This window comes from Anser cygnoides, chromosome 11, assembly GCF_040182565.1.
Source record: "Anser cygnoides isolate HZ-2024a breed goose chromosome 11, Taihu_goose_T2T_genome, whole genome shotgun sequence".
NCBI lineage: Eukaryota > Metazoa > Chordata > Aves > Anseriformes > Anatidae > Anser > Anser cygnoides.
The window spans coordinates 6,503,006-6,528,827 of NC_089883.1; the positions used below are offsets into that span (position 1 = coordinate 6,503,006).

Here is a 25,822-nt window from a genome sequence, read left to right on the forward strand (position 1 = left end):
AGCCCTTCCCCAGTGCCTGAAAGATCCCTGCAGAGCATCCTCTGCCCTGCCCAGACCCCAGCCCTCCCCTCAACCCCCCATTAACAGAAAGATGCCCTCAGTCACCATCGAGGGGTATCCCCCCCCAGCCCCCCCACATCCCCCCTTCCCCTGCACAGCCCCCGCTGCAGGTGGAGCATCCCCCCCTCTCCAAGGCAGGGGGAACCATACAACCCCCCCGTTCCTCCCCCAGCCCCTCTGCCTGCCCAGGGGGTGCTGGGGGGGGGGGATTCAGCGGGGACCCCCCCCATCTCCCCCTCCTCTCCACCCTGGGGGGGGGGGGGCAGCTCCTGCCCTCCCTCCCCGGCTGCCTGCTGCCGAGATGCTGCTCCTAGTGCAGGGGGAAGGAGGGAGGAGGGAAGAAGGGAGGGAGGGAGGGAAAGAAGGAGGGAGGGAGGAGACCTCCCTATCTGGCTCTATCTCCTCCGCTGCCTCTCACATGCTCCGGGAGGGCGATGCGGCTCCCCGCGTCCCGCTGAGCGAGGCCCCGCTGCACCCCACCGGGGCTGCGCTGCCCAGGGCAGGGGGGGCCGCCCCCCCCCCCCCTCCCCTTCCCCTGCCACCTCTGCTCTTTGGGCTTTTTTTTTTTTAATTTTATTTATTTATTTTTATCGTATTTTATCCCCTCCCCCCCGTCTTCCTGGAGAAATAATAATAATAATAATTAATAATAAGAATAAGCCACCGCTCCCTGCGCCAACCCCGCGGCGGGCTGGAGAGGCTGATGCGGCCGCTAAGGTAAGGGGGGGGGGGGGGGTGTCTTTGGGGGGCTGTGCGGGGCCCCCCCCAGCCGCATGCTGCCCCCGGCTCCCTGCATGGCCCTGGCTCCCGCGGTGGGACCCGGCGAGGCCACCGGCCTCCAGCTGCCTCCTCCTGCTCCCTCCGGTTTTATCCCCAAACCTGGCTCTTCTCCTTCTTGCTCCGAGCGTGCGGCTCTGCATTTATCCGCCCCGCTGATGGTTGCCACCCAAACTGCTCCCTCCTGGGCTAAGCCCGGCGAGTAACCCCTTGCCGACCGCCGCTGCTAATTGGAAATATTTCCCCTTCCCGCAAAACTCCCCCCCAGATATTTCCCCCTTCCCGTTATAACGGGGCCGATCGGCCGGCGGCAGGACGGGAGCGCTCCGTTTGCGGAGCTCTCCCCAAAGCCCTGGGGTCTCAAAGCTTCAGGGTGCGGGTTGGGAGGGGGTGACAGCTGGCCAGATGCGGCCGCATCCGTGCGCAGGGGCAGCTGGAGCCCGGCCGGCCTTGCTCCTGCTGACCCGGCCCCGTAAAAAGCCCCAAACCCCAGCTGGGAGCGGCGTAAAGCGGCAGGATGTAGCCCCGAGGCAGGACACTCCGGAGGCACCAGCCCGAGCGGCCCCTGTCGAGGCTTGCTTCCAGCCCGGGACCTGCACGCTGCTCTTCCTAACCATTACGTACGTCTCAGGCGAGCGGGCTGCGTTTGCAAGACAGGTGCTTTTTGTTGTGGTGGTGGTTGTGAGGCAGGAGATGAAAGTTTGGTGTTGTTTTGATGTGATCCTTGATTGCTGCCTGTTGGAGTAATTGCATCGCAATTGCTCAGAGGTAGAATCAATTTCCCCAAATTGAGATTTTAATGGGAGCTCGCGAGCTGCTGTTATGTCATGTGGTTTAAGGCGGCGTTGGGTTGCATTTATTTTATAAACTGGATACTTTTGCAGGCGGCGCAGGGCTAACAGCACCACCCAGTGGGGCCCCAGCCCCAGCCGCCCCCAGCTGCTCCCCCGCCACGAAAGCTACCGCCCAGCCCAGCTTCATTTCTTCAAATACCTACGGAAGAGATGGATTCATTTTTTTTTTGCCTTTTCCCCACAAGGAGCGTGTCTTTAACAGATATTCAGGGAAATATTAAAAATCAGGCGGTGCCACTGTCACTTCGCATCTCATAGCCAAGAGGCATCCCACGGGGGGCTGGCTGGATTGCTGGCCAGGAATCAGCAGAGGGGGGACCTGGGCAAAGTGTTTGGGTTTCACATGGGACCCTTCGAGCGCCCCTTTCTCAGCAGGCTGAAGGTGCAGATTTGCAGACGCTCGATGCCGTGCCCCACCTTTTAGGGGAGCCCCGGGAGATGTCCTCAGCTGACCTGTCAGGTAGAGGGGTGGAATTAGGGAGCTGCGTTTGCGCTTTCTCAAGACTCCAGTAGCTATTAAAAGCAGCAGAGAAAGACAAGGTTGCCTCGCTGTCCTGTTACACAGCCCGTTTCTGTCTCCGCTGCTGAACTCCCAGACCTGGGTGCGAATCCTTCCCTGCTGTTTATTTTGGGGCGCCTGAGGTTTGCCCACCTTTCCTGCCGAGCTGACACGTGGCCATCCGAACTTGCTCTTGGGCACCTCCCAGCCCATTTTTTTGTTAGAGAGGAGCCCAGACGTGCAGGAGATACACTAGAGAGATAGTGCTGGATATATTTACCCCAAAGCGGAGGCCAGGCCAGCAAGAGAACTACATCCACGGGAGGTGAAGGCCAGGCAGCACCCCAAACACTGCCGAACACGGGAGGGCTGCTCCGCGGAGGAGTCCGACCCCACCAGGCTTTTGCAATGAGAAGAAACGAAGGAACGCCACCAGCCAAAAAAAAATGGACGTGATGACCTCGATCACACTGAAAATATCCCCGCATCTTCCACTTTCTGTCGGGGTGAGACGAGAAGCTTTCCTCCAGCCCATCTCCCCCTCGCCTTGTGCAGCCTGGTGACTTCAAGATGACTTTGTGGCGCTTGGCGGAGCGAACCCAAAGCAGGATGAGCCCCGGCGACTTCAATTAGGGCCGCTGTTAATTAGTCACTCTCAGCAGATGCGAAGTTGCAAGTCAACAGCGCGCTGTTTCTCCTTTATTTATTGGTGCTACAAAGCCACATTTAATTCCACCTTCGACCCGCCGGCCTCTCTTTGCATAGGCAGATCGGCGAGTCTAATGTTCACAGAGGCAGCTGTGGGCCGGTGGATTATCTCAGCTGGGCAACTCTTTTCTGCTCTTTGCCACGCAGGAGCCGGGCAACCTGCAAAGCCCAGCCCATGCCACCTCCTTCGCCTGCCCCGTGAAGTCCCTGGGTGCTGGGGCAGGGTTTTGGTGAGACCTCGGGGGGACACCGGGCTCCCGGCTGCTGCAGGCGTCACAGTACAGGGGGCAGGTTGGGAGTGCGCTGGGTTTTGACACTTGGTTGGCAGCTTCGAGGTGCCCAGCTCAGGGAGAGCATCTGTTCTTGCCATCAGCCAGGAAAACTACAAAATAATAAAAGAAATTGGAAAAATTAGTAAAGGGAAGGTCTTTAAAAGGAGCTGCAGCATTGCCCAGCATCACAAACACAAAAGACGTGGAAAGATGAAGGGTGGGTTTTTCATTATTCTTGTTCTGAGGCTTTTTTCTCTAATAAGGGAATCTTTCAGAACACAGGTGTTTGCTTTTACTTCCACGAGCATTTTGGAATCGGTTCTCAAACCTCCCCAGATAATCATTTGGGGGTTTCCACCACAAACTTCCCTTCCTCCTTTAGGGAGTGATTAGCTTTTTGCTGCTTAACCCAAGCACGTATCAACATGGAACGTTTCAGGATAGGCTTCCTGCCCTGCTGATCACAGCTCACCCCAGCCAGGACACGAACAGCACCCTCTGGACACCTTGTCCCGAGGCAGACAAGGCAAAGGCACACATGCTGCAGCTGTGCAGGGATCACTGCATGAAGGGAAGTTCACCGGAGAGTCAGGAGCAGACCAGGAGTCCTCTAACTACTAGTTACACTCCTCAGAAATACCCATATTTACTATTTTAGCCATATAATTACAGGTGTCGAATAATTCCATTAGGAAGGCAGCAAGGGGAGGCATCGCCTATAAACCTTAGGGTTCAAATTAGGCACATTCCTTCAGCCCCGCTGAAGCCCACAAACACGCACGGTGTGGCACGGGGCAGAGCGCCCTGGGAAAGGGTCAGAAAAGCCAAGTTCAGACCAGCGGTGCCGGCTGGGCATCCCTTGGGATCTGTGATCTCCCTGCAAATAGCAGGCAGGATGCTACGGGCTCACACTGGCCATGATTCCTCCGTGCGTGGCACCTGGATGCTCAGAAGCTCGCACCCCTCCGTAACGAGGTTAAACGTGGGAACCGAGGTGCGGATGCCCACGGATGTGCCTTTGCCCCCGAGCCGAGCCTCAGAGGTGTTTGCATTTTAGCGGCGGGTGGTTGCCCACATGCTGTTTGCAAGGAGCACCGAGCCTCAACACCGAGCCCCGTCCAGGCTCCACGAAGGAAAGAAGCAAGGGAAAACGGGATCAGCGCTCCCCAGTTCTCCAATGCCAAGCTGAGACAGCCCCGTCAGGCAAGGCGGAGATCCGAATTTCGCCCAGCCTGCATTTCAGTGGGCGATTTTCAGCCCGGGTCTTTGGTTCAGCTATCAGGAAGGTGGAGGTTGCTTGAAAAACGTGGAACGGGGAGCGGGAGCTGTAAAAGCGCACCTTATTTGGGGCCTTTTCCTGCTCTGCAGTTACGGCTTGGACGCATCTGTTGTTTTCTCCAGCGAAATCCGCTGCTTTGATCGGTGCCAAAAACAGCAATCCCATTTGCAATGCATGATGCAACTGAGCAAAATCAAGGAGCAATTGCTTTACAAACTGGAGCCAGGGGCACCGGCGCACGGCTGTGCAGCAGCACACTTCTCCCTAAGCCAAAGGCAGAAGCTCCAACAAGGATCTTATTTTAAAAATAACGCCTCAAACTGGATCCCAGTCCATCATTTCAATGCCTCAGCTTGCCACAAGACAGCAATACCAAAGGGGGGCCGTAGGTCAAACAACCCAACCAGCCTCGCAGCAGCTATTTAGCAGCTGGATTTGAAAAGTTGGCCATTCAGCCGGCTTGTGCCTTAAAAACAAATAGATCACGCTGTACGTCATCTGCCTGGGTAAGAGCAGGAGGGATATTTTCACAGATCGAACCAAAAGCAAGGCTTGCATTGCGGGAGGGCGGGGTGAGAGCAAGGGGAAGGGATTTGGGGTCTAAAGCCCCTTCCCCTTGCTTCCTCGCGGGCCCCCTCCAGCTCCAGCTGCCCACACATCCCCTCGGCAGGCATTTCTTCTTGGGTGGTAGCAGCAGCTGGCAGGGCTTGGACATATTTGCCCCTGTTTGACATCCCCCACAAAGAGGTGCTTGGGGTAGGCGTTCCTCCCACACTGCCTCTGCTACAGGTCTGGATGCGGCCTGCCAGCTTTCATCTCCTGCCCGGCTCTGGCAGCGGTCCCGCACACAGAGCTCCCCCTGACTCCGGTGGACATCACCCGAGCGCAGCTGTAGGAGGATCAGGACCAAGATGGATCTCCCGTCAAGCAGGCAAGGCCCCAGGAGTTTTGGATCCCATCTGGGTCCCAGATGGAAAAGCTTCAGCAGTTTTAATTCCGGACAAAGCCCCAGCGAAGCACCTCCTTCATCTGTAGCACCGGGGCTAGACACACGGCGATGCTCCTTGGGCACCGACCTCCGTCTCCTCTTCCTCGGCTCCCTTTGCAGGGATACTTCTCGTGGCTGGATCACGGGGAGGAAAGAACAAACTCCTCTTGGAGCTGTGAAGCTGCTGTCACGCCACGAAGCGTCCTTGAGGCAGAGGAGAAGGGGATTTCCAAGGACAGCTGGAAGCAAGTCAAGGAGCACCCCTGGCCTCTGACACCCGCGGGAGGAAGGCCCGTTGTCAGAGGGGTGGCGGAGAGCAGCCGGCATCCTTTCCTCTTGGTGTAACACCCCCGAGAGAAAGGAGATAAAACACGGAGATGGCGAGGGGGCACTCCATCAAAGGAGGGCTAACGATCTAAAACAAGGAAGTTAAAGCGCATTAATTAAAGCGTATTACACCCGTGGGCACCCTCATTCAGAAGCGAAGTTGTCTTAGCTCGCCGCGGCTAAAGCATCCTTCAAGGGGAATTTTAAGCAGACCCAAGTGGGCTGCTCGGGGGGTGCTTCCCTCCTGGCTTCGCCTTTTGCTGGGTGGATCAGAGCCCAGGGATGGCTGCAGGTCCGACCTGCTCGCCTCGTCCTGCTGTGGCATCGCAGGGGGGTGGAAAAGGGCAGGATTTTGCAGCCCGGCAGGCAAACACCCCTGTGCTCCCAGCTGCCGCTCCGCCCGTGTGGCTGGGGAGCAAGGAGGGGGCTCCTGGCACTGCCACCTGCCCCCCGCTGCCACGGCGAGACCCCCGGGACCACCGCCCGGGTGCAGCCGGTGGGATTTGTCCCCCCCCCCAACAGCAAAAGGACGGGCTGCACACCCAGGGCACAGCTCTGCGTGACCCTCTGCATCGGCCAGCGGCAGGCTGGTGGCTGGACTTGGGGGGGGGGGGGGGTCCCACCAGCCGTCCGCCCCGAGGGGGTGTCAGCGGGGCCACAGGGCTGCCAAATTTGCTGTTTCTGACCCATTTTGGGGTTTTAAATCAGCCGGAAGGGTCGCACCCACCGCGCAGGGCGGCACGGAGGGGCTGCGCGTGCCAGGGGAGAGGATGCGGCCTCACCTTCCCCCCCCCCCCGGCCTCGCACCCACCAGCCCCCTGCCCGCTCCCTGCCTCAGTTTCCCTCCCCGCCCCCCGCGCCGCAGAGCCAACAGTCACCGAAGGGGGAGCGAAAAAAATAAAAATAATAATAATAATAAAAAAATGTACTCCCACGGGCAGTGGGGGAGGGGGGGGGGTTGTCCCCAAAACGGGTCTCCCCGGGATGGGGGGGGTCTCCCGGGCCTCCTGCCCTGCCGGCCCCGCTCCCCGCACCGCCTCCCATGGCCGCGGCGCGGAGCCCGCCCCTTCCCCGCGGCCGGCGGCGCGCATTGGCAGGCGGCGGGGCCGCGCGGGGGGGGGACGGGGGGGAGGAGGAGGAGGAGGAGGAGGAGGAGGAAAAGGCTGGGTAATCTCGCAGTGCAGAGGCCACCGGAGCTGGGGCCACCCGTCCCTGCATCGCTCCGCGGAGCCATGTGGGGCTTTTGATTTTTATTTTTATTTTTTTTTCCTTCCCCGTTCCTTTCTTTCGATTCATTTATTTCCTCCCCTCCTTTTTTTTTTTCTTTTTCTCTCTTCCCTTCTCTTTTTTTTTTTTTCTTCTTTTTTTTTTTTTTTTAACTCTTCTTCCAGGGAGAGGATAGTGGTTAAAGCTCGAGCTGGATGGATGGGTATGGGGAGAGGGGCAGGATCCACAGCCCTGGGACTTTTCCAAATCCTCCCTGTCTTTCTCTGCATCTTCCCTTCAGGTAAGGAACAGCCTCGTTTTCAAGATTATTTCCCCCTATTTCTCGCAGCCCTCGGACCTCCGGCTCAGTTCCCCTGCCCGTGGGCCTCTTTTCTCCCTCCCTCTCTTTGCAGCAGTTTGCCACATGTTGAAAATAAGCCGGGAGAGAGGGGAGGGGTGGGGGGGGGGGGCTCGGATTTTGGTGCTCCCCCTGCCTCCTCCCCAAGCCTTGGCGGAGGCTGCTGCTCCCTGCCCTCACCTTCTTTGTCTCCCCGCTGCCTCCTCTCACGGGAAAGGAGACGGTCGGAAAAAGAAAAAAAAAAAAAAAAAAAAAAAAGAAAAAAAGAGAAACAGAAAGAAAAAGGAAAAAAGAAAAAGGAAAAAAAAAGGAAAAAGGGAAAAAAAAAAGGGGGGGAAAAAAAGCCCCAGCCGAGGGGCTGGAGGTGACAGCGGCCGCCAGGCAGGTTCCGCCGTGCCCATCCCGGGGGGGCGATGAAATTTGGGGGTTGGGGGGGGGGGGGCAGATGAACCCCCCCCGGTGCCAGATCTGTGCCCGTGCGCGCACCGCCGGGGGCTCGGAGCGGAGCCCCCCCGCTTTGCGCTCTGAGAGGGGCAAAGCGGAGAGGGGTTGGGGAGGAAAAGGGGGGGGCTGCTTTGGGGGTCTGGGGCAGGATCGGGACCGGAGGAAGGGGGGGGGCATGGCCCTGAGACCCCCCCCGTGGGGCCGCGCCGCGCACCTGGGGCCGGGCGGCGAAGGATGCGCGGGGGGCGCGGAGCGCGGTGTGCCCCCCCCCAGGCTCCTTCCCCGGCCTCTCTTGGGTTTTGCAGGCTTCGCACCGTGTTTTGGCTGGGAGAAAAAGAGAATTAAAAATCCCCCCCTCCCTTGCCCTGGCCGAGGGGGGTGCAAGCAAATGGCTGGGGGGGCACCCAAGGGGCCCCCCCCCCCCCCCCAGCCCGCGCCTTGCGCCTCTCGCTCGGCCCCCGGCCCGCATCCCCCGGTTGTTTGCATTGTGTCAGAAAAGGAGAGAATTTCAGAATTACAGCTGAAAACGCCATCTGTTTCCAATGAATCCCCCATAGTTTTTCACAATGTTTTTGGCAGATCTCTGCCTGCAAATTCCTTCAAGCCCTGAGTGCTTGTTTTTGTTGGGGGAGGGGAAGCCGAGTCCACAGAGGCGGATTTGTTCCTTCCCAAACTCTCCAGTTTCTTTACCTCCTTTTTTTTTTTTTCCCCTCTTTTTTTTTTTTTTTTTCATTTGCAAAGAAGGGGGGGGGGGGAAAGACCCGAGCGAAAGCAGGAGGGAGAAAGAAAAACCCCGGCGCTTCACCCTCCCGGTTTGTTTATCTTCTCGTTTTAGCCAAACTTTCCCTTTTTACATTTTTAACTCGCCCCTGCCTTTCTTTTGCATAACCGTAGGTGCAGCAGTCTTGCACACACATGCAGCAAATAAATAAAGAGCTGCTCTACGCCCTTCCTCCCCCTTCTCCCTCGTAGCCCAGATGCAGGAAAGCAAACCCGGCCCGTGCTGTGCTCAGCGCGGAGCTGCTCCCAGCCCCGACCCTGCTGAAACCCCAGTTTTTTGGGGGGAAAAAAAAAAAAAAAAACCCTCTTAGTGCACCCATAATGCCCTTTCCCGAGCGGTTGGGGCTGGGAGATTTACGGTGCAAGAAAGAACTTGATAGGCGATCTGGCTGCCTGCTTTGTTTGATTCTCCCTTCAGCAGTCAAATAAGGTGCAAAGAACTGGCAAAACGGGGCGATCCGGAGCCGGCGGGAGCGGGACGCAGACGGAGCCGGGGCTGCCCGTGCGCGCTGCTGGGGGGCTCGCTGCCAGTTTTGGGGCTGGGAAGATAGGGAAAGGGGGGATGCTTCCCTGAAGCTTCCTTCGCCCTTTTTTTTTTATTATTATTTTTTTAATTATTTTTTTTAACCCAACGTGGGAGTTTGCAGGGTTTCAGCAGCACCCCAAAGAGGCGGCGTGGCCCCGGTGAAGCTTTGTGGCCCCCCCCCAAACCCCAAGCTGACAGGGGCTGCTCGAGGCAGCCCACGCGGGGCCCGGCGTGTCGGATCAGTGCCTCGCCGAGTCCTGCCCTATTTATTTATTTGCTTAACCCCCCCCTACGCGCACAGCCCGGGCCGTATTCCCGCTTGTGCTGCTTTCACACCAACAGCTTGGCCCCGGTCTCGGCGCCGAGCACCCTTGGGTGCCGCCCCCCTGGGGTCGGGGCGAGCGGTGGGCACCTGGGGGTGTCCCAGGGTGGGCGGCTACCCACTGCCAGCGCCTCTCAGCTGGGGCTGCACCAAGTTTTCTTGCAAATCCTTTCGTGCCCTTTAGAAATAGCCCTTCTGAAAAGCAGGCTTCAGGCTTTGCTCTCCCCCTCGTCCTCTGGCTCGCTTCAGCTTTCCCGGGTTGTGGCTCGCCTCGGCTGATTTGCCTGCCGCCAGAAAAACCTGGGATTTTCTGCCCTTGGTCCATCCAGGCGAGGCGGCCGATTCCCAGTAAGGACCCGGCCCTACTGGAGGTGTGCAGGATGGGTTATAAACGCCTTTTGTCTCGGCGGCAGGGAGGGATGGGATCGCAGCGTTAAGCCGAAATCGAGGAGGGGGGCCCGGAGGCGGCTGAGGGCAGCTCCCCTCCAGCTGGGCCGGGAGGATGGCGCCTGTGCGGGACGTTGTCAGGGCAGGGAAAGGAGGGAGGGATTCAAACGTAAACCTGGAAATATTTTGGCTTCCTTGTTTTGCTGCTCGCTGCTCTCGTACTTGGAACAGGGAGTCCTCCGCGACTGCCAGCCAGGCTCGGCGTGGGGCTGAGCAGAGGTGCCGGGCTTCTAACACGGATGGGGTGGACGCCTTGCTTTTCGTCCCCAGAAATCGCTTTCCTGAGATCCCAGGCCTTTGCTTGCTGGGAACGGGGAGATATCAGGCGTGACTTCGGGTTTACAGTGGCAGCAGCCAAGGTTTCTCCTTCTTTGCGGCCTAAGCAGCTGCGCCGAGATGGGTGTGCGCGTGAAAGCGCTCGCAGAGCTGTGCAGCCCTAAAAACTTCCTGACCCCGGGCTTCGCTGGGGCTCTGCACCTACCTGCTGTCCCCAGAGAGCCGGGCCACGGTGACAACGAGCTCTGCGGGCTCCCCTCGGGCTCAGCTCATGAACCACCCAAGGCTGTGGTAGGGCTGTGGTCCCCCCCCCTCAGCTCCCTGGGGGTGAGCAAAAAATAAATAAATCCAAAATGAGGGTGTTTGGCCCGGTGGGACGGGTGTCGTGGGGTGCTGCTGGGTTTGGTTTGCTTTGCCCATCACAGCAGGTGCCAAATGTGGAATGAGGGGCAGCAATGGGGAGCGTGGGAACCCAGGACCCAAAGAGCAGTTGGGGTCCCGGGTGGTTTGAAGGAGGCTCGGTGGCCTCAGGGTGGATGCAGACCCAGAGGGACATGGGGAAGGATGGAGGATGCTCGGAGATGCAGCTGTGATGGGGCAGGTGAAGGGGAGCCCCATCCTTTTCCTGGCTGTCCTGGCAGATCCCGTCCCCATGCTGCAGGTCAGGAGGGAGCTGTTGGGGGCACGGCCCTGCGTGGCACCAGGAGCACACTTCCAAGGGGAGAGCCCCTAAATGCCTTTAAAAAGCTTTGCAACCTGCGCTTGGGAACTGCTCGGATTAAAAGAGCTCCCATCACCACCAAGACATTTATTCCCTTGTCCATGAGCTCTCGAAATAACAAGGCGTTCGATTGCAGCCTGGAGATTGCTTTGCACTCAAGTGCAGCCGGGCTGAGTAAATCACTGCTTCACCAGCTGAAATTCCTGCAGCAAGGGGGAGAATTGAATTATGTCCAACTGCAAAACCAGATGCCATCCCCTTGATGAAGTCATAGGGCTCTCGCTGCGGAGAACAAGCTGGCTCCTACACACACGCACCCTCTCAGGCACAGACAGCAGCTCTGTGCAACGTCCCGGCCGTGGTGCGCGGGGCCCGGAGCCACTGGAGGCGCGAGGACAGCGAGTCCTTCGGGGTGCTCCGCCAGCGGGGTGTTGAGGCCCCCTTTCCACTTCTTGAGCACCGAGGAGAGCTTGGACGTTGAGTTCCCAGCAAGCAGAGCTAGCCCTGAATAGAAGGGGGATTTTGTGGGTCAGGCAGAGAGCAAGCTTTGCTCGAGCCCAAAGTATTTTCTGCTCCCTGGGTTTTGTCTCCTTCCAGGACACCTGTTGACTTTGGTCGCCAAAGCTCTAACAGCAACCTGTGGCGGTTTGGTTTGCTGACCAGCTACCTTTTTTCTTGCTGTGTGATGCTCCAGCCAGCCTCTCTGAGATGAAAAGGACGTGTGGCAGGGACAGAGCCTGCTGCTGGGCTTTGCAGCCCATGGGGGTGCGAGAGCACATCTCCGGCCTCCCAGGGATGGAGGGCAAGGCTGGGCAGCAGCAGGACAGGAAGGGATTAGGCCGAAAGTTATTCCAAGTTACTTTTTCTCATAAAAGATCCGCATGGGCAGCTCGGTCCCTTTGCATCCCAAGCGCAGCCACAGCGTTTGTTTGGGTGCCCACCTGGGTTTTGGGTAGACTCGCGGGGCCGTCACAGCTGCCGTGCCACCCCACGCCCTGCGCGCAAATCAACGCCTCCGACGGAGATGCCGCAATTTTTTTGGCAGGCGTTTAATTGTATAAATTTGCCTCATCCAGATTTATGTGCTCCGGGCTTTTCTCCATCTCCTCATTTTGTGTCTCATTTACCTCTGCGTTTGAAGGGTTGAAATTTCACAAGAGCACGGCGGGGATGATTATTCCTAGAGGGAATCCACACCTGTAAGCATAAAGCGCTTCCCTGCCAGCCCTGCCGTGGCCCGGGCGAGGAGGAGGAGGGCGAGGGACCCGCTGCCACACCTGGGGGGCCCGCGGGCGCTGGTGGGTGGCAGCTGTGCCTTCAAACGCTTCTCAAAGGCACCCTGGGAAAACGGCTTCGGCGCAAGGTGCTGGAAACCCGAACCAGCCCCGGCTGCGGGGCCGCCAGCCCCGTGGGAGCCGTGCTGGAGGGCTGCCCCACCGCGGGGCTGGTGGCCGGTGGAGGTGGCCACTGCTCCTTGTGCAGCGTCTGGGTACCGACGTGCCTTTTCTGGAGGGATGGGGAACAGGTGGTGGTGGAGGAGGAAGCTGAGGGTGATGCTTCGTGCAGGGGATGAGAAAAACACCTCGCTCCCCACTGGGCTCGTCTCGAGTGAATCCCTGCACGGCCTCAGTGTCCTCCCCTGTAAAATGGAGCACTGCCGAGGAGGTTTCCACGCTGCCAGGAATGGTTGGTGTTGGGAGAGCAGCTGGGTCCTCCCAGGGAAGGCCCAGGTGGGCAGTCCTGGCACAACTGAGCCCCGCTTCCCATCCCGTGGTGAGCCGTGGTGTTCATTGGCATCCTTCTGCAGACGAAGACTCAAAGAAGGTCGCTTCCCTCCCTCCTCTTCCTCCATCCGCCAGCTCTCAGTCTGCATCCATGGAGCAAAACCTCCCAACCCACCACCACGACACCAGGCTGCTGCTTCACCAGCTGTGCCGAGGGCACTGCTGAAGCCTGAATCCCACCGTGAAGCTGGAGCTGGAGATGCTTGTTCTTCCTTTCAGTCCATCGTGCCTCCTGAACTCCTCAAGATTTGCCGATACCTCTCAGGACGGCACCTTCAGGTGGCCCCGGCTGTGAACTCCAAGACTCATGGCTGCTGCCCCCACCAGTGGTGCCAGCGGTCCCGTCTCCCTGCGAGGGGATGCTGGGGTGGGCCTGGAGGAGCGATGCTGGCCGGGCGTCACCAGCACGGCCAGCAGGCTGGGGGGAGATGTATTTGTCCCTGAGCATGCCGTGTCTGCAGTAAGAGGACTCTGGGAGCCAAAAGAGCTGACTAAGTGACAGGAGCGTCACGGGCTCCTTCGTCAGCATCCACCACTTCGTGCCGTGGCCAGCGAAGGCACTGACTCTGCAGTTTTCCTGCCCGTGTTTGCCCTGTGTCTGCGATGCCAGGAGAGGAGAGATGGGGGGCCGTGAACTCGGCACCAAGGACACGAGGGAGGTGCTGCAGTGACAGAGACCGGGAAACTCCTCCTGCGTCCTCCTTTTGACGTTACCTGGCGAGGCCTTTCCCCAGCGTCTTCCTGAGCAAGACAAGGACTGGACTAAGAAAGAGACACTTCAGATGCACCCAGAGGAGCTCCGAGCACGCCCTTCACCTGCCTTTAGCACATCCTCAGCCTCTGCCAGCGGGCGCGCAGAGCACAAGCCCTGGCGTGGAAGGTGCCCGCGCTGAGCCAACCTCCCCATGCCCAACGCCCTGCCAAATGGCAGCTCCAGCCCTTGGAGAGAGGCAGGTTTCTTTTTCTCCTGCAGCTCCCTCCTCCTGGTCCTCCTCCCCCCGCTCCAGTGCAGCTGAAACCTGAGCTGATCCCTTTGCACATGGGTAATTTATTGGTCTATTGGGCTTTTCTTGATGGCAAATTGCATTGTCTTTCTTCCTGGGTTGAGGCTTTGGAGCAGTTTGCTGCATTCCTGCAGCTCTTTTCTCAGGGCTGATCTTTCACACCCCCTCTGAGCACAGTCAAATCAGTTTTATTGGGCCTCTTTGTTATGCAAACGAGGCAATAATAAGCAGGCTATTATTCGGCAAGATTGGGTCTGATTAGCAGTTCAAAGGAGGTCGCTGGAAGAGCCCGGCATGGCCAGCGAGGCTGGGGACGGGTCGTGGGGCTGGATGCGAGGGTGATGCCACTCATCCCCTTGGGTCTTGCTTCAGGCTCCCGAAATCTTGCAGGAAGAGGTCCCCTCAGCAGCGTTTTGAGGAGCAATCTGGTTTTTTAACTCTTTTTCCCATCATTCTTTTGCGAGCGGTGGCCGGCCAGGAGCTGGAGCTGGTAGAAGTCGCTGGTATTTAACACCTCCGAGAACCATGCCTTTCCTATTGAGGTGTCAGCATAAATATGTTTATTTAGATTACTTAAATAAATATGTGTTTAGGAGCCTAAGTCTACGTGCTCAGATGTGAGGCCAAAGGTAATTACGTTTTACTGTGTTCTCCGAAAAAAAACCTTTTACTGCATATGTGAGGCTTGCACATCTACACCTCAATCCGCGGATTTGGAAAAACGCAGGATGATGTATTTGCATCACATGTGGGTGATGAAATACTTTCCAGCCCGTTAGTAACCAGGAGGATATTAAACAACATCTCTTAGCAGTGAACACTTTAAAATTAACAGGTCTGGTTAACATGCACCCAAGAGTCTTAAAAGGATTGGCTTTTGCTTACTGAAACTAATTTCCAGTAATTCTCATTGCTAGAGAAATTACAGGGGAAGAGACGAATTGTTGGTTTTGTGCTGGTTTTCTGAACGAGCATGATTTGGGTAAATGAAATCCCGGTAACCTGACACCAGCCGAAGGGAAAATAGGGGGGGCACTGATAATTAGAAGGCTGTTAAAGTTTGGCTGTTAAAGTTGGATGCGTGCGCGTAGTCGGTCTGAACGCTTAATTTAATAGCGTGCAATCTAGCGGAGATGTGCTGCTGTAGGGGAGCACAGCGTGGCTCTGACCGGCACCTCCAGACGTGGCCGCGTGCTAGGGCTGCCTGAAGGCTGGTTTCTTGGAGCAGGGAAGTGAGCTTCATGCGATGCGGAGAGAGAAAACCGCGATTTTTGTGTGCCCGGGCCGGGGCGAGCGCACGTCCCACGTCCGCAGTGCCCGTCGGGGCGGTGAATTTTGCAGAGAAACCTCCTGCCGTGGGGAAGGGAGGCAGCAGGCTGATTGTAGGGCTGGGCAAACACCTTCCAGTGGGAACTTAAAAGTGCAAACCGTTTAGCTTATCTGGAGGATTGACAAGTGACTTGATTGCAGTGTGTAAATATCTTTGCGGGAAACACGCTGGGTACTAACGGACTTTTTACTGCTTTGGAGAAAATTGCTGGTTCTTTTTACGTCCGTACAATGAAGTCAGATAAAATCCACTTAGGACCGAGACCTGCGTTTTGTAGAGGTGATAAACTCCTGAAACAGGGGCAGCTTTTCAGCCTGCGGTCACCTCGGGCTGCAGAAGTCCTCGGGGAGGTGCACTTGAACAAACGCAGGCACCAGGCTACGTGCAGGCCGACTGTCGAGGGCCGGGCGATTTAATGCTTTTTTTCCCCAACTCTAAACCTTCCCAAACTTCCAGCCTCCAGGTACCGAAGGAAATGTTGTCCCTTGTTTGAGTGGCACTGAGTCCCCACCTGGGGAAGTGGCTGGGCTACCAGGGGTTGAAGCCACGCGTCGGAGGCACTGCTCGGTCCCTGGGACAAAGGTCCCTTCGCCACAGACCGGGGTGGCGGTGTCACCCAGCCACGAGAGCGTCACGCAGGTCCTGCAGAGCCTCGCTGGGTTCCTGGTTGAGAGGGGTTCGTTTCCGTGCTAAGTCATCTGTGGTTGAAAAACAGATCCATTGTGAGTAGATGGAAAATAGATTACGTGAAATTGAATAAACATCGCTCCTTGGCCCGGGTACAAATGAGCCTGCGCGGCCGTGCCAAAGCTGCTGCCAGGGGACAAGGCCCAGCGGGGAGCGGGGAGCAGGGCGCGTTTGCTTTCCTCCGTGGTGGCTTTTTGCTGCGTCCCCAGCACGGTGGCGTTGGTGGCAGCCACATGGCTTAACCCGGGGCTGAGTCACGCAGGTGCCTGCGGGCCTGAGGTGCCGCACAATCGCCACATTGAGCAGGCAGGCGCAGGAAGATTGAGGCTGTGCCAGCCGGTGACGGGAGCAAAGCCATGCTGAGCCCTGCCTGCAAACCCCCGGCCACCCGGCCACCAGTCCCCATTCCCACCCCACCACGGCGAGACGAGGGAGTGATGCCCCTTGTGCAGCCCCCCAAGGCTTTGCCAAACCACCGGGGCGATGGGAGAAGCGTCCATGGGAAAGCACAGGCGTGCACGGCCCCGCTCGCACACCGCCCCTGCGCGCTGCCGCCAAGGCACCTGGCTTGGAAATCTGGCCTTATATGGGGCCATGAGCGAAACAGCAAAAAGGGGACCGGTGCCAAAACCGGAGCGATAACATCTTAAAGAAAAACGCTCCCCCTTCAGGCCCAGGGAGGAAAGAGAGAGGCTTCCCTGCCCTCCTGGTTACTTTAGTTTCTTTTGTTGTTGTTGTTTTTTTAAATCAGGACCTTATAAAGTCAGGAGTGACCCTTGGTGGTGCAGCAGCGTGGGATGCTCGGCGCGGGGATGTGTTTGGCGCTGGCTATCGGGGGCAGTTTTGCAGCAGGGGCTGCCCAAGGGCTTACTGCCTGCTACAGCCCCAGCTTCCTCTGTGGTGGTTTTGCAAAGACACGTAGCTTGATGTCCCACCAGGAAGGTCATCGTCACTTGGAGACAGGAGGAAAACCTCCTTCCCCTGCAGCTCAGCCAGCCTGCTCTGTGCGTAGGCTGCCGCAGGTCATGGCTGCATCTCCCAGTCCAAGTAAATGAAGCGTGCCCTTAAAGAGCAGCAGGCTGTGGCTTTATTCCCGCTACAAATCCCATCAGAAGGGCTGGAGCATCCCACAGGCTGGGCTGGCTCTGGGCTGCCCTGCACAGCACGTCCTGGTGCTTTGCTGAGAGTAGGGGCTGGTGGTCCTGCCCGTCCAGGGACATGTCCTCCTGCTCCTCTTGGGGCCGTGCTGCTGCCACGTCTGTCTGCAGGGGAGGCACATTGGGTTTTGTGGAGCCTCAGGGCACCCCCAAGCACCGCATTAGGTGTAACTGCTGGGAGAGCAAGGCTCCTGGGGCCACAGGTGGATGGGGCAGCCGGCAGTAGTGGCATGAGTCGTGTTTCTCCACACTCCTTTAGCTTGTACCTTCCACCTGGAGGGTCCTGGAGGATCTGCAAAGCCGTGCCGCGAGTGTCTCAGCAGAGATACAATTTCCTTATTTCACACCCCAGTAAACCCACATCCATCCTGCTTGCACTCCCCATGCCAGCAAGCTGACTTGTTGCCATCACTCCAATGGCTTCACCAAAACTGTGGCATGCGTGAGACCGCCTGCATTAATGCCGCCGTTCCTCAGAGAGCTGCCTTGAATACCCTTCTTTCCTTCTCCTGCTGCATTTAGGCACTGTGCTAGCTACAGCAGCCACGTGCGGATGCATATCCTTTGGAGCCAAGGTGCTTAGCACTGAGGATCCAGGCTTTTGTGTCTGTGGGTAACGAGCCGTTCCCAACCATCTCTCATCCAGAGAAAAACACCGAGCGATGCACTGCACTGCAAGTCAGCTGGCAGTGATGGCCCACCGATAAGCAAAGTGTCCTTGGTGGAAATCCAAACGCTCAGGGCTGAGAAGGGGGGGGACATGAAGTTATAAATTCTTCTAAATCCGGCCCATAAATGCAGAAGGCTTAGCAGAAATGCCGACCCCTGTCCGAGGTCAAAGGCTTGTTATCAGGTCACCTCCGGCTGATGGCAAGTGAAAGCAGGACGCAAAGGTTTAAATTGGACTCTGCCAAGATGAAACAGCTCCTGGGTTCTCGGAGCTGTTGCTAGCATCTGCGTTTACTAAGCACATATTTTGAAACTGTGAGGAACCTGTCACCGTTTCCTATTTGCACTTCAGTCTTCTTGGAAGGAGAGAGGCGTGAGGCTTCCTTAAAGCTGGACTGCTGAGCATTTTACAGCCTTGGTCTGCCCTCCTGATTTTCCAGCACCAACTATGTTTAGGTTTCCAGCGCTGCAATGTTTGAAACTAAAACACTGTTTTCCCTGCAACAATGCTGGGTTCTGTAACTTTCTCTTTAAAGAAATCTGAAATTATTTTGGCACAGATACATTGCCAGCCTCCTTCTAAACAAATGCCGAGACAGGAATATACGTGTATGCCTGCGCAAGGCACCGCAAAAGCATCTGGAAACGGTGGGGCTTTTTCTCTTGTTGCTCCGCTGCCTTTTGTGCCTGATCCCATCCAGTCTCCAAGCCTTCTGAAGGGGTTGATTAAGAGGAGAGGAAGGAAAACACCATGAATTTTAAGTGGTGTGAGCCCGGGTTCACCCAGCAGGGCTCCAAATTGGCACAGGCAGAGAGAGCAGTGTCTGTGCGACGTTCAATGGAGGCCATGTGCTTCTGCACAGCTGCTTTCAACTCTGCTCCAGGGAAGCCACACAGCCCTGGGGAATAGGCACTGGGGAGGGAAAAAGGCAAAAAAAATAAAAATTCAGGATCCAAATTTCCTTTGCTTTCCTCTGGCTTGCCAGCAAGTACTGAGCCCAGCAGAGCTCTGCTGCCTTCGGCTTCTCCATCTGGAGAAAGGCGGGCAGGCGAGCGGGGAGGCTGGCACCCTGCACCCTGCTGTGCCGGTTTTTCTCCTCTGCGTCAGCCTCTTGTTCTCTCCCCATGGGCCGTGGCAGGGAACGAGCCTCCCGCCTCGTTCCTGGGCTCCCCGAGCACCCACGGGGTGCAGCACACGGTGTTGTGTGGGATGCTCCAGGGGAGGGGCGCCCAGGGGTCTCCCCAAGCTCCCGGAGGAGAAATAGGAATGCATACAGATATTTGCCACGGGGGAAATAAAGCTAAACACGCAGTAATTCACAGAGTTTTCAACGTCAAGCCCTAAAAAGGCATAAAAAAATGCCATTGCATCTCCCACCACATTAATAACCCCATTCCGTATCCCACCACATTAATGACCCGGCCTTATCTCGTTAATGAATACATCCCTTTCTTCCCCACCCTGGTTTTCCCCCGAGGAGCATTCATCTAAAGGCTGGTTGCTCTTTCCCTTCTTGCCTTAAATTGGGGCAGATCCTGTTGGTTTCCTTGGCTTTGAGAGCCTTGTGTAAGAGCCGGCTCATGTGAGAGGGTCACATCTCAAGGTCGCATCACGCGGTGCGGCCAACGTCAGGAAGTCGGGCTGCGGGAGGGGGACACCAGCTTTTTGGCGGGGATAGAGTTGGTAACTCAAGCGCTGACCACTTCGTGTTTTCCTCCCGCCCTGCTTCCCCCTTCCCCGCAGTGACGTCTCCATGCAAGATCCTCAAGTGCAACTCTGAGTTCTGGGCGGCCACGTCGGGCTCCCACCACCTGGGCGCAGAGGAGGCCCCCGAGTTCTGCACGGCGCTGCGCGCCTACGCGCACTGCACCCGCCGCACCGCCCGCACCTGCAGGGGCGACCTGGCCTACCACTCGGCCGTGCATGGCATAGACGATCTCATGGTGCAACACAACTGCTCCAAGGATGGCCCCACGTCCCAACCCCGCCTCCGGACATTGCCCCCCGGGGACAGCCAGGAGCGCTCCGACAGCCCCGAAATCTGCCACTACGAGAAGAGCTTTCACAAACACTCAGCCGCCCCCAACTATACTCACTGCGGGCTCTTCGGGGACCCCCACCTCAGGACTTTCACAGACACCTTCCAGACCTGCAAGGTGCAAGGGGCCTGGCCGCTCATAGACAATAACTACCTGAACGTCCAGGTCACCAACACGCCGGTGCTGCCTGGCTCCTCGGCCACCGCCACCAGCAAGGTGAGCCTTGGGCACAGCCTTGTGAGCAGGGGTGGGGGTGCTTTTGCATGCCCCTTCTTTCCACCATTGGTCTCTTCCACCGTCTGCACATCTCCCTGAGGAGGATGAGAGTGGGTTAGAGCCCCTCTGAACATGAACACTTGGCTATAAATGCCAGATACCCATCTAGACTTTCTTCTTCTGTCCCCGCTTGTATTTAAATGCCCACGGTTTCTTCCTGGGCATGCCCAGCCCCATCATGGTTATCAGGCTCAGATGCTGCAGTTCAGAAGGCAATCATGGCCAAAAGAGGGGGGTAGCAAATTAAGATGGCTCCCACCTGGGTGACTCCAGGTGCACAGACAGACCAGGAATGATGGCAGCACTTACGGAGGACACCTGAGATCCAAGCAGGGAGCCGAGCTCCTCCAGCTGCCTTCCCGCTGCCCGGGCTTGTAATTGTCTCTCTGGTTTGCAGCCAGATCGTGGCATTTTGCGGGGTACAGTCTGCTCTGGCAGTGCTGTGACAGCCTGAGTAAACATCCCAGAGGAACAGAGTGAACACTGAGAAAACCCAAGGGCAAACACGCTGTTGTGACACAGCAGGACTTGTGTGACACAGCCTCGGGTTCAAGAGAGACCTGCAGCTGACATGCTGTCACGTTGCCCTGTGGTGCACGTGCTCTAAAGCTGAAGCCACTTCTTGTGCCAAACTATGGGAGGCTCAGGAGGAGCCGTCTTGCTCTTGGAAGGTGTCCTGTCCCACAGTGCCTGGGAGACCTGCCGGCCCCTGAGCTAGGGGAGAGCTGAGTAGCATGAGCATGACAGGCCGTGCAGTTCCCAGGGCCACCGCTTCTCAGCTCTGGCCGTGACCGTTTCAGCCTGAGCTGGAGCTGACATTTTGGTTTTGACATATCCCTAATAAACTTCCTTAGATATACCTGATGCTCTAAACTCCTTACCTACCAAAGTGCATTCAAAACTTGCCAATGCCTTGCAAATAAGTCTGACTTGAGGGAGGCGGTCCCTTAAGGACACAGGGACCTACGATTTCTAGGCTGGAACCCAAGATCACCACTTTAATTGAGCCCTTTTTCTGCCTCACGGGCTTGTGGTGAGGAGAGATTAGTCATGAGATCTGCAGCACGAGCTATGGGAAGCGTTACTGGGTCACTGCTAGAGGACCATGTGCTGCTGGAAAGGACAGGAGCCTCTTGGTCCAAGGGGCTCTTTGTGTTTCTGCTTGAGCGTCTCTGACCTTACCCTTATTCCTTCAGGCAGATACAGGGCCGGACCCGGAGAAGGTCTCTGGGAGGAGTAGTGCAGCCCGAAGGCCAGGGCAAGGTGGTGCCTGAGGACATGGCTGAGGAGGGGACAGCAGGGCTGCCGTGGGGCTGGGAGTGTCTGTGTGCTCAGTGCAGGAGTGCTGGGAGAGAGGGACATTGCCAGCTCTCTGGGTTCCTGTTGGGAGCAGTTCTGGAGCCACCACCGTGCGCAGCCCAGGCCTTGGGGTGCCTCCATTTTCCCCTTTGTACCCTGTCCTCGGCCTGTCTGCCACGTGGCTGCGGGAGCTGCCTCTCCTCCGGCCCTGCCCCGTTCCCCACTCTCAGTCTGCTCCTTCATGGGGGGTGTCCCCCTTCCCATTCCTCCCTCATGGAAAGAGGTGCAAAGTCTGCTTTTCCTTCTCCGTGTCAGGCCTTCCCCCCCCGAAGCCAGGTTGGCAAGGGAGGAGGAAGGGCTGTGAGGTGGTTTCTTCAGCAAGGGACCCAGGTTTGAACCGGTTGATGGTGGGGAGGATGTTGGGCTCAGTCTGCACCTGCATCCCTTCCAGGAGAGCCTGCCCACTTGAACATCCTGAAAATGCACGTGGGTCTGCGTGGTTGAGATGGAGCACAACATGGCCCGGGGGGCAGGGGAGAAGACCCTGTTGGTTCACAAACAGCCAGGGAGGGGAGGAGGCTGGGCCTGTGGGATGTAAATACCATGGGAGCCAGAGAAGCTCCACCACCTACAGGAGTCAGGGCTCGTCCCCCTCTGCTGGCTGCCAGGCCCTGGAGGCAAGACGGCGCTGCGTGCACCAGCATGCCACCACAAGCCTGCGACTAGCGATAATCCAACCAGCCCCAGCTGCATGGGAGCTGCTGTGCTGGGCCTGCTGATAACAGCACAGATCCAGGTGGGACATCACGTCCAGCCTCTGGGTCTTGCCTCCACGCATGGTGTCCTCAGCTTTGAAGCAGGATGACCGTGTTTAAGTGTCTAAAAGCTGGGGCAGCCAGCAGTACGGGTGTATAAAATTTGGAGCAGCTTCTTAGGAAGAAGTGTTTACCCATGAGCTAGGCCACGCTCCTAGCTGGGTTGAGCAGACAGCTCTTCCACCTCCCACATTGATCCTGCTGTTGTCTGTGTGCTCTTGGGTGGTCAGCACTGGTTGTAACCCTCTGCCCTTTTTTCCTCCTTTCCTCCCCCCGCCAGCTCACCATCATTTTCAAGAGCTTCCAGGAGTGCGTGGACCAGAAAGTGTACCAGGCGGAGATGGACGAGCTCCCCGCTGCCTTTGCTGACGGCTCCAAGAACGGTGGGGACAAGCACGGAGCCAACAGCCTGAAGATCACCGAGAAGGTGTCGGGGCAGCACATCGAGATCCAGGCAAAGTACATCGGCACCACCATCGTGGTGAGGCAGGTGGGCCGCTACCTCACCTTCGCCGTGCGCATGCCAGAGGAGGTGGTCAACGCCGTGGAGGACCGGGACAGTCAGGGCCTCTACTTGTGCCTCCGCGGTTGTCCGCTCAACCAACAGATTGACTTCCAGACCTTCCGCTCGGCTCAGGCCGCTGAGGGCCGCACTCGCAGGAAGGGGCCCAGCCTGCAGGCCCCCCCCGAGGCTTTCACGTACGAATCGGCCACAGCCAAGTGCAGGGAAAAGCTGCCCGTAGAGGACCTCTACTTCCAGTCCTGCGTCTTCGACCTCCTGACCACGGGGGACGTCAACTTCATGCTGGCTGCTTATTACGCCTTTGAGGACGTGAAGATGCTTCACTCCAACAAAGACAAATTGCACCTCTATGAAAGGACACGGGACCTCGCCCCGGGCAACGCGGCTCCCTCGGGGCTCCCCCGGGCCCCTCCTGCCCTCTGGGTTGCACTGCTGTGTTTGAGTCAGTGTTGGCTGGGTTTGTTGTAGAGGTTTGCTCCCTCGCACTGTGGGGAAAGGGGAGCAGGAGGGGATGAGGGACAAGACAGCAGCGCCAGACGAGGAGAGGTTGGAAGGGGGATCCGGTGAGGAGCGAGAGGATCGTCCTCAGATCTCAGCCCCTCTCTACAGCACCTGGTCCTCCCCAGCTCTTGTTCTTGGAGGAGCATGATGCTCCCAGGACCAGTTGGGAGATTTTGCTGGACTGCACCTCGAGTGGTCCTTCCTCACTTTCCATCATCCTCATCCTCCTCCTCCCCATAGTGTGGGTGCTGGGGATCCCCCACCTTGCACAGCACCCCTATGGTCCCGAGAATGCTCGTGGTGACTGTGATGTTGGCATGTGTGAACGTGGCTTTGTGTTAGGGAGCCGTGAGCATGACGGGGCTGGGCTCCGTTTTTTTGGGCTGTGCATATTCACACAGCCCCATCGCTGCAGGAGGCGATGCAAAGCAGCAGGTAGGGGCTGGAACAGTGGGGCTGGCCACAGAGAGGAACGAGGCACCTTCTGGGTGGAAGGAGGACATGGTCCTCAAGCTTCGGCTTGTGTTCTCTGTGGTTCAAAGGGCATCTCCAATTTTAGCCACTTCTTTCAGCTGATTCACTCCATAGTTCTATTTCTGGCTCCCTTGTCTCTGCCCAGACCCACTGAGGACTCTTGATTGCGACAGGAGAAACCTGGCCAGTATTCAAGTGATTTCTTTAACTTCTGCCTGGCGACGGACGAGCTCCTTGCGCCATTTACTCCCCTAAAACTGGCAGTGGGGAGGCTGCTCAGTGGGAGACCCCCTCTGTACCCCCTCAAGCCCCACAACCCCTTGCCTGCCCGCGGATCAGCCAGGTCCCGGAGCAGGAACGTCCCTCTCTGTTTGTTTGCTGCTAGGTCTCTGCTTTGCTCCTCGTCCTGGGGCCGTGACTCGCATCCCCATTGCAGACCCGTTGCACCTTAAGCCCTTCTGGGCTTGACTCTGGAATGGGGCAATGTTAGAAATCCAGCCAGGAGACAGGATGCAGCAGAGGACCCCCCCCCCCCCCCCAACAACCCCCAAATATCTGTTCCCTGCCTCAAAATCATTGATAATCTCCCTTCCCCACCATGTTGTGCTGCCCAACCTCTTCCTCTCCGTGTTCCTCTGTGGTTCACCTCATTGCTCACTGAACAAACAGCGAGACCACCTTTGGTCTGCATCTTGGAGACCTCTGTATGGATTTCCCCTCCTTTCCTCAGGGGGAATTTCCCAGAACTCAACCCCAAAACATGTGTCACCCTTGGGGGAACCTCCTGCTCAAGGGAGGTCTCTGGGCATGACAAGACAAGCTAGCACCAAAAGAGGTGGGAATAGGCTACATTTGGCAGTCTGAACTGGTGCCAAGAGGCAGCCTGGTGTAAATACTCAATGTGACTATTCATTGTGTCCTAACAGCTCTAGAGCTCCATTTGTAAAGCAGCAGAGAAATGCAAAATTGTGTCAATGGATGTAATTTATATTGTCTCTTTAATATATAGAGCCCTGGCATTGATCTCGTGTGACTGTACAGATGAAGAGATGTAATTGGTTTTTAAGTGTTTAAGGAAAGAAAAACAAACATACAAACAAAACAAACAAAAAAAAAATGTGTTTACTACTTTGCTCCTTGCTTTGTTTGCTGGTGCCCCAGGTATTCTGTTTAGGCAGATTTTAAAATAAGGATATCACAGTTTGGCAGCACTGAGGAGACCAACCACTGGACCGCGGCATGGGACAGCTTGGCTTCCCAATGCACTAATTGCTCAGCCAGGCTGATTTGGACTTCTTGTTTCCCATATTAAAGAAAGATCCAAATATTTGTCTATAGAAATTCAAAACCCAAGTTTTGAAAGCCAAAATTTCTCACTGGCTATGGGGAAACATTTGTTTCTTGCCATATTACCCCATAGATAACAGCGACTGTGCACAGCATCCCCTCTGAAGACATGCTGCTTCGCAAAAGTGGTCTCAGCTGGCCAAGCCACAGCATGCCAACAAGGCCATCCTTCCCATAAGACCTTCCTTTCCTATAAACCCTCTTACACATTTGCTGTGGCTCAGGGGTAATTTAAAGCTAAGGAAATTATATTTGATTACCATGTGGCTCAGTCCCACTGCCAGGTGAGCGCTCCAGTGGTGGTCAGCTGTCGTAGGGTGGTTGGGGTATCCATATTTTAGAAGCAAACAGTGAAGCACTTTATTTTGGTTGTGTTTGACCCAGTTCTGGTTAAAGGTGAAGTGTGGCCAAGAAAGACCCGATACTTGGAAACGAAAGAAATACATAGGTAAAGGGAGGACATTATGAGAATGTCCCCCACCTCCTCCCTGCGTTCAGACCCACGGGAGTCACCACGTGTATATACTGTAAATTATTTATTGAGAGAAATGCAAGTAAAGTTTGAGGTTTTTTTGACAATAAATTAGTGGGTCTCGTTTTGTTCCCGGTGTGTTGTATGGTGCTGTTCACCACTCGCTGTTGCTACCCTATTTCTGCATCCCCTCTGAAGCAGCTTGCTTTAGTCCAAAGACACTTTGACAGCTCATCTCTGTCCAAAAATTCTCATAATTTTGCTCTGGGGTTTTATTTATTTACCACCAAATGAGAAAAGGGGATGGTGTGGAACAACTATAGCTAATAAACCATCTGAGCCTGCCTCTCTGGGCAATGAAAGGAGCCAAGCCAAGCAGGGTGCCATGGCCCTGCCCCTCCCTCATGCATCGCTCTTGGCTCCAGTCGGGTTTGTTAGTGCCCTCTGATGAGGGAAACCAAAACTGCACTTCTTTGGTTCATTTTCCTCCTTGAAAAACTGACCTGCTCCCTGCTCTAGCAGCGGGGGGCCAGGAGGCTGTGAAAGCTGGGTGGGACATGGGCACGGGCTGGACACTCACTATTTGGGTAAATTCACACA

The 25,822-nt window shown here is 56.7% G+C and overlaps 1 protein-coding gene and 1 long non-coding RNA gene across 2 annotated transcripts in view; one reads left to right on the forward strand and one right to left on the reverse strand.

Moving 5' to 3' along the window:
- LOC136791685 (uncharacterized) overlaps positions 1-6,602 on the reverse strand; it is a 73,741-nt gene extending 67,139 nt beyond the window's left edge. The window contains exons 1-2 of the long non-coding RNA XR_010834183.1: positions 4,510-6,602; positions 1,462-3,280 (exon numbers count right to left, since the gene is read on the reverse strand). This is a non-coding gene — a long non-coding RNA (uncharacterized lncRNA). The remainder of the gene's footprint in view (positions 1-1,461; positions 3,281-4,509) is intronic.
- RGMA (repulsive guidance molecule BMP co-receptor a) lies at positions 622-25,353 on the forward strand. The gene is made up of 4 exons (XM_067003771.1): positions 622-777; positions 7,156-7,271; positions 19,220-19,731; positions 22,186-25,353. The coding sequence occupies exons 1-4, from the start codon at positions 764-766 to the stop codon at positions 22,894-22,896; spliced, it is 1,353 nt and encodes a 450-aa protein (XP_066859872.1). The 5' UTR covers positions 622-763; the 3' UTR covers positions 22,897-25,353.
- Positions 25,354-25,822: the final 469 nt, after the last annotated feature.

Excerpts from the sequence above, each read along its gene's own strand:
- RGMA (XM_067003771.1), top strand. Across the intron at positions 7,272-19,219 it reads TCTCTGCATCTTCCCTTCAG|TGACGTCTCCATGCAAGATC; the intron begins GTAAGGAACAGC and ends CCTTCCCCGCAG. Across the intron at positions 19,732-22,185 it reads CGGCCACCGCCACCAGCAAG|CTCACCATCATTTTCAAGAG; the intron begins GTGAGCCTTGGG and ends TCCCCCCGCCAG.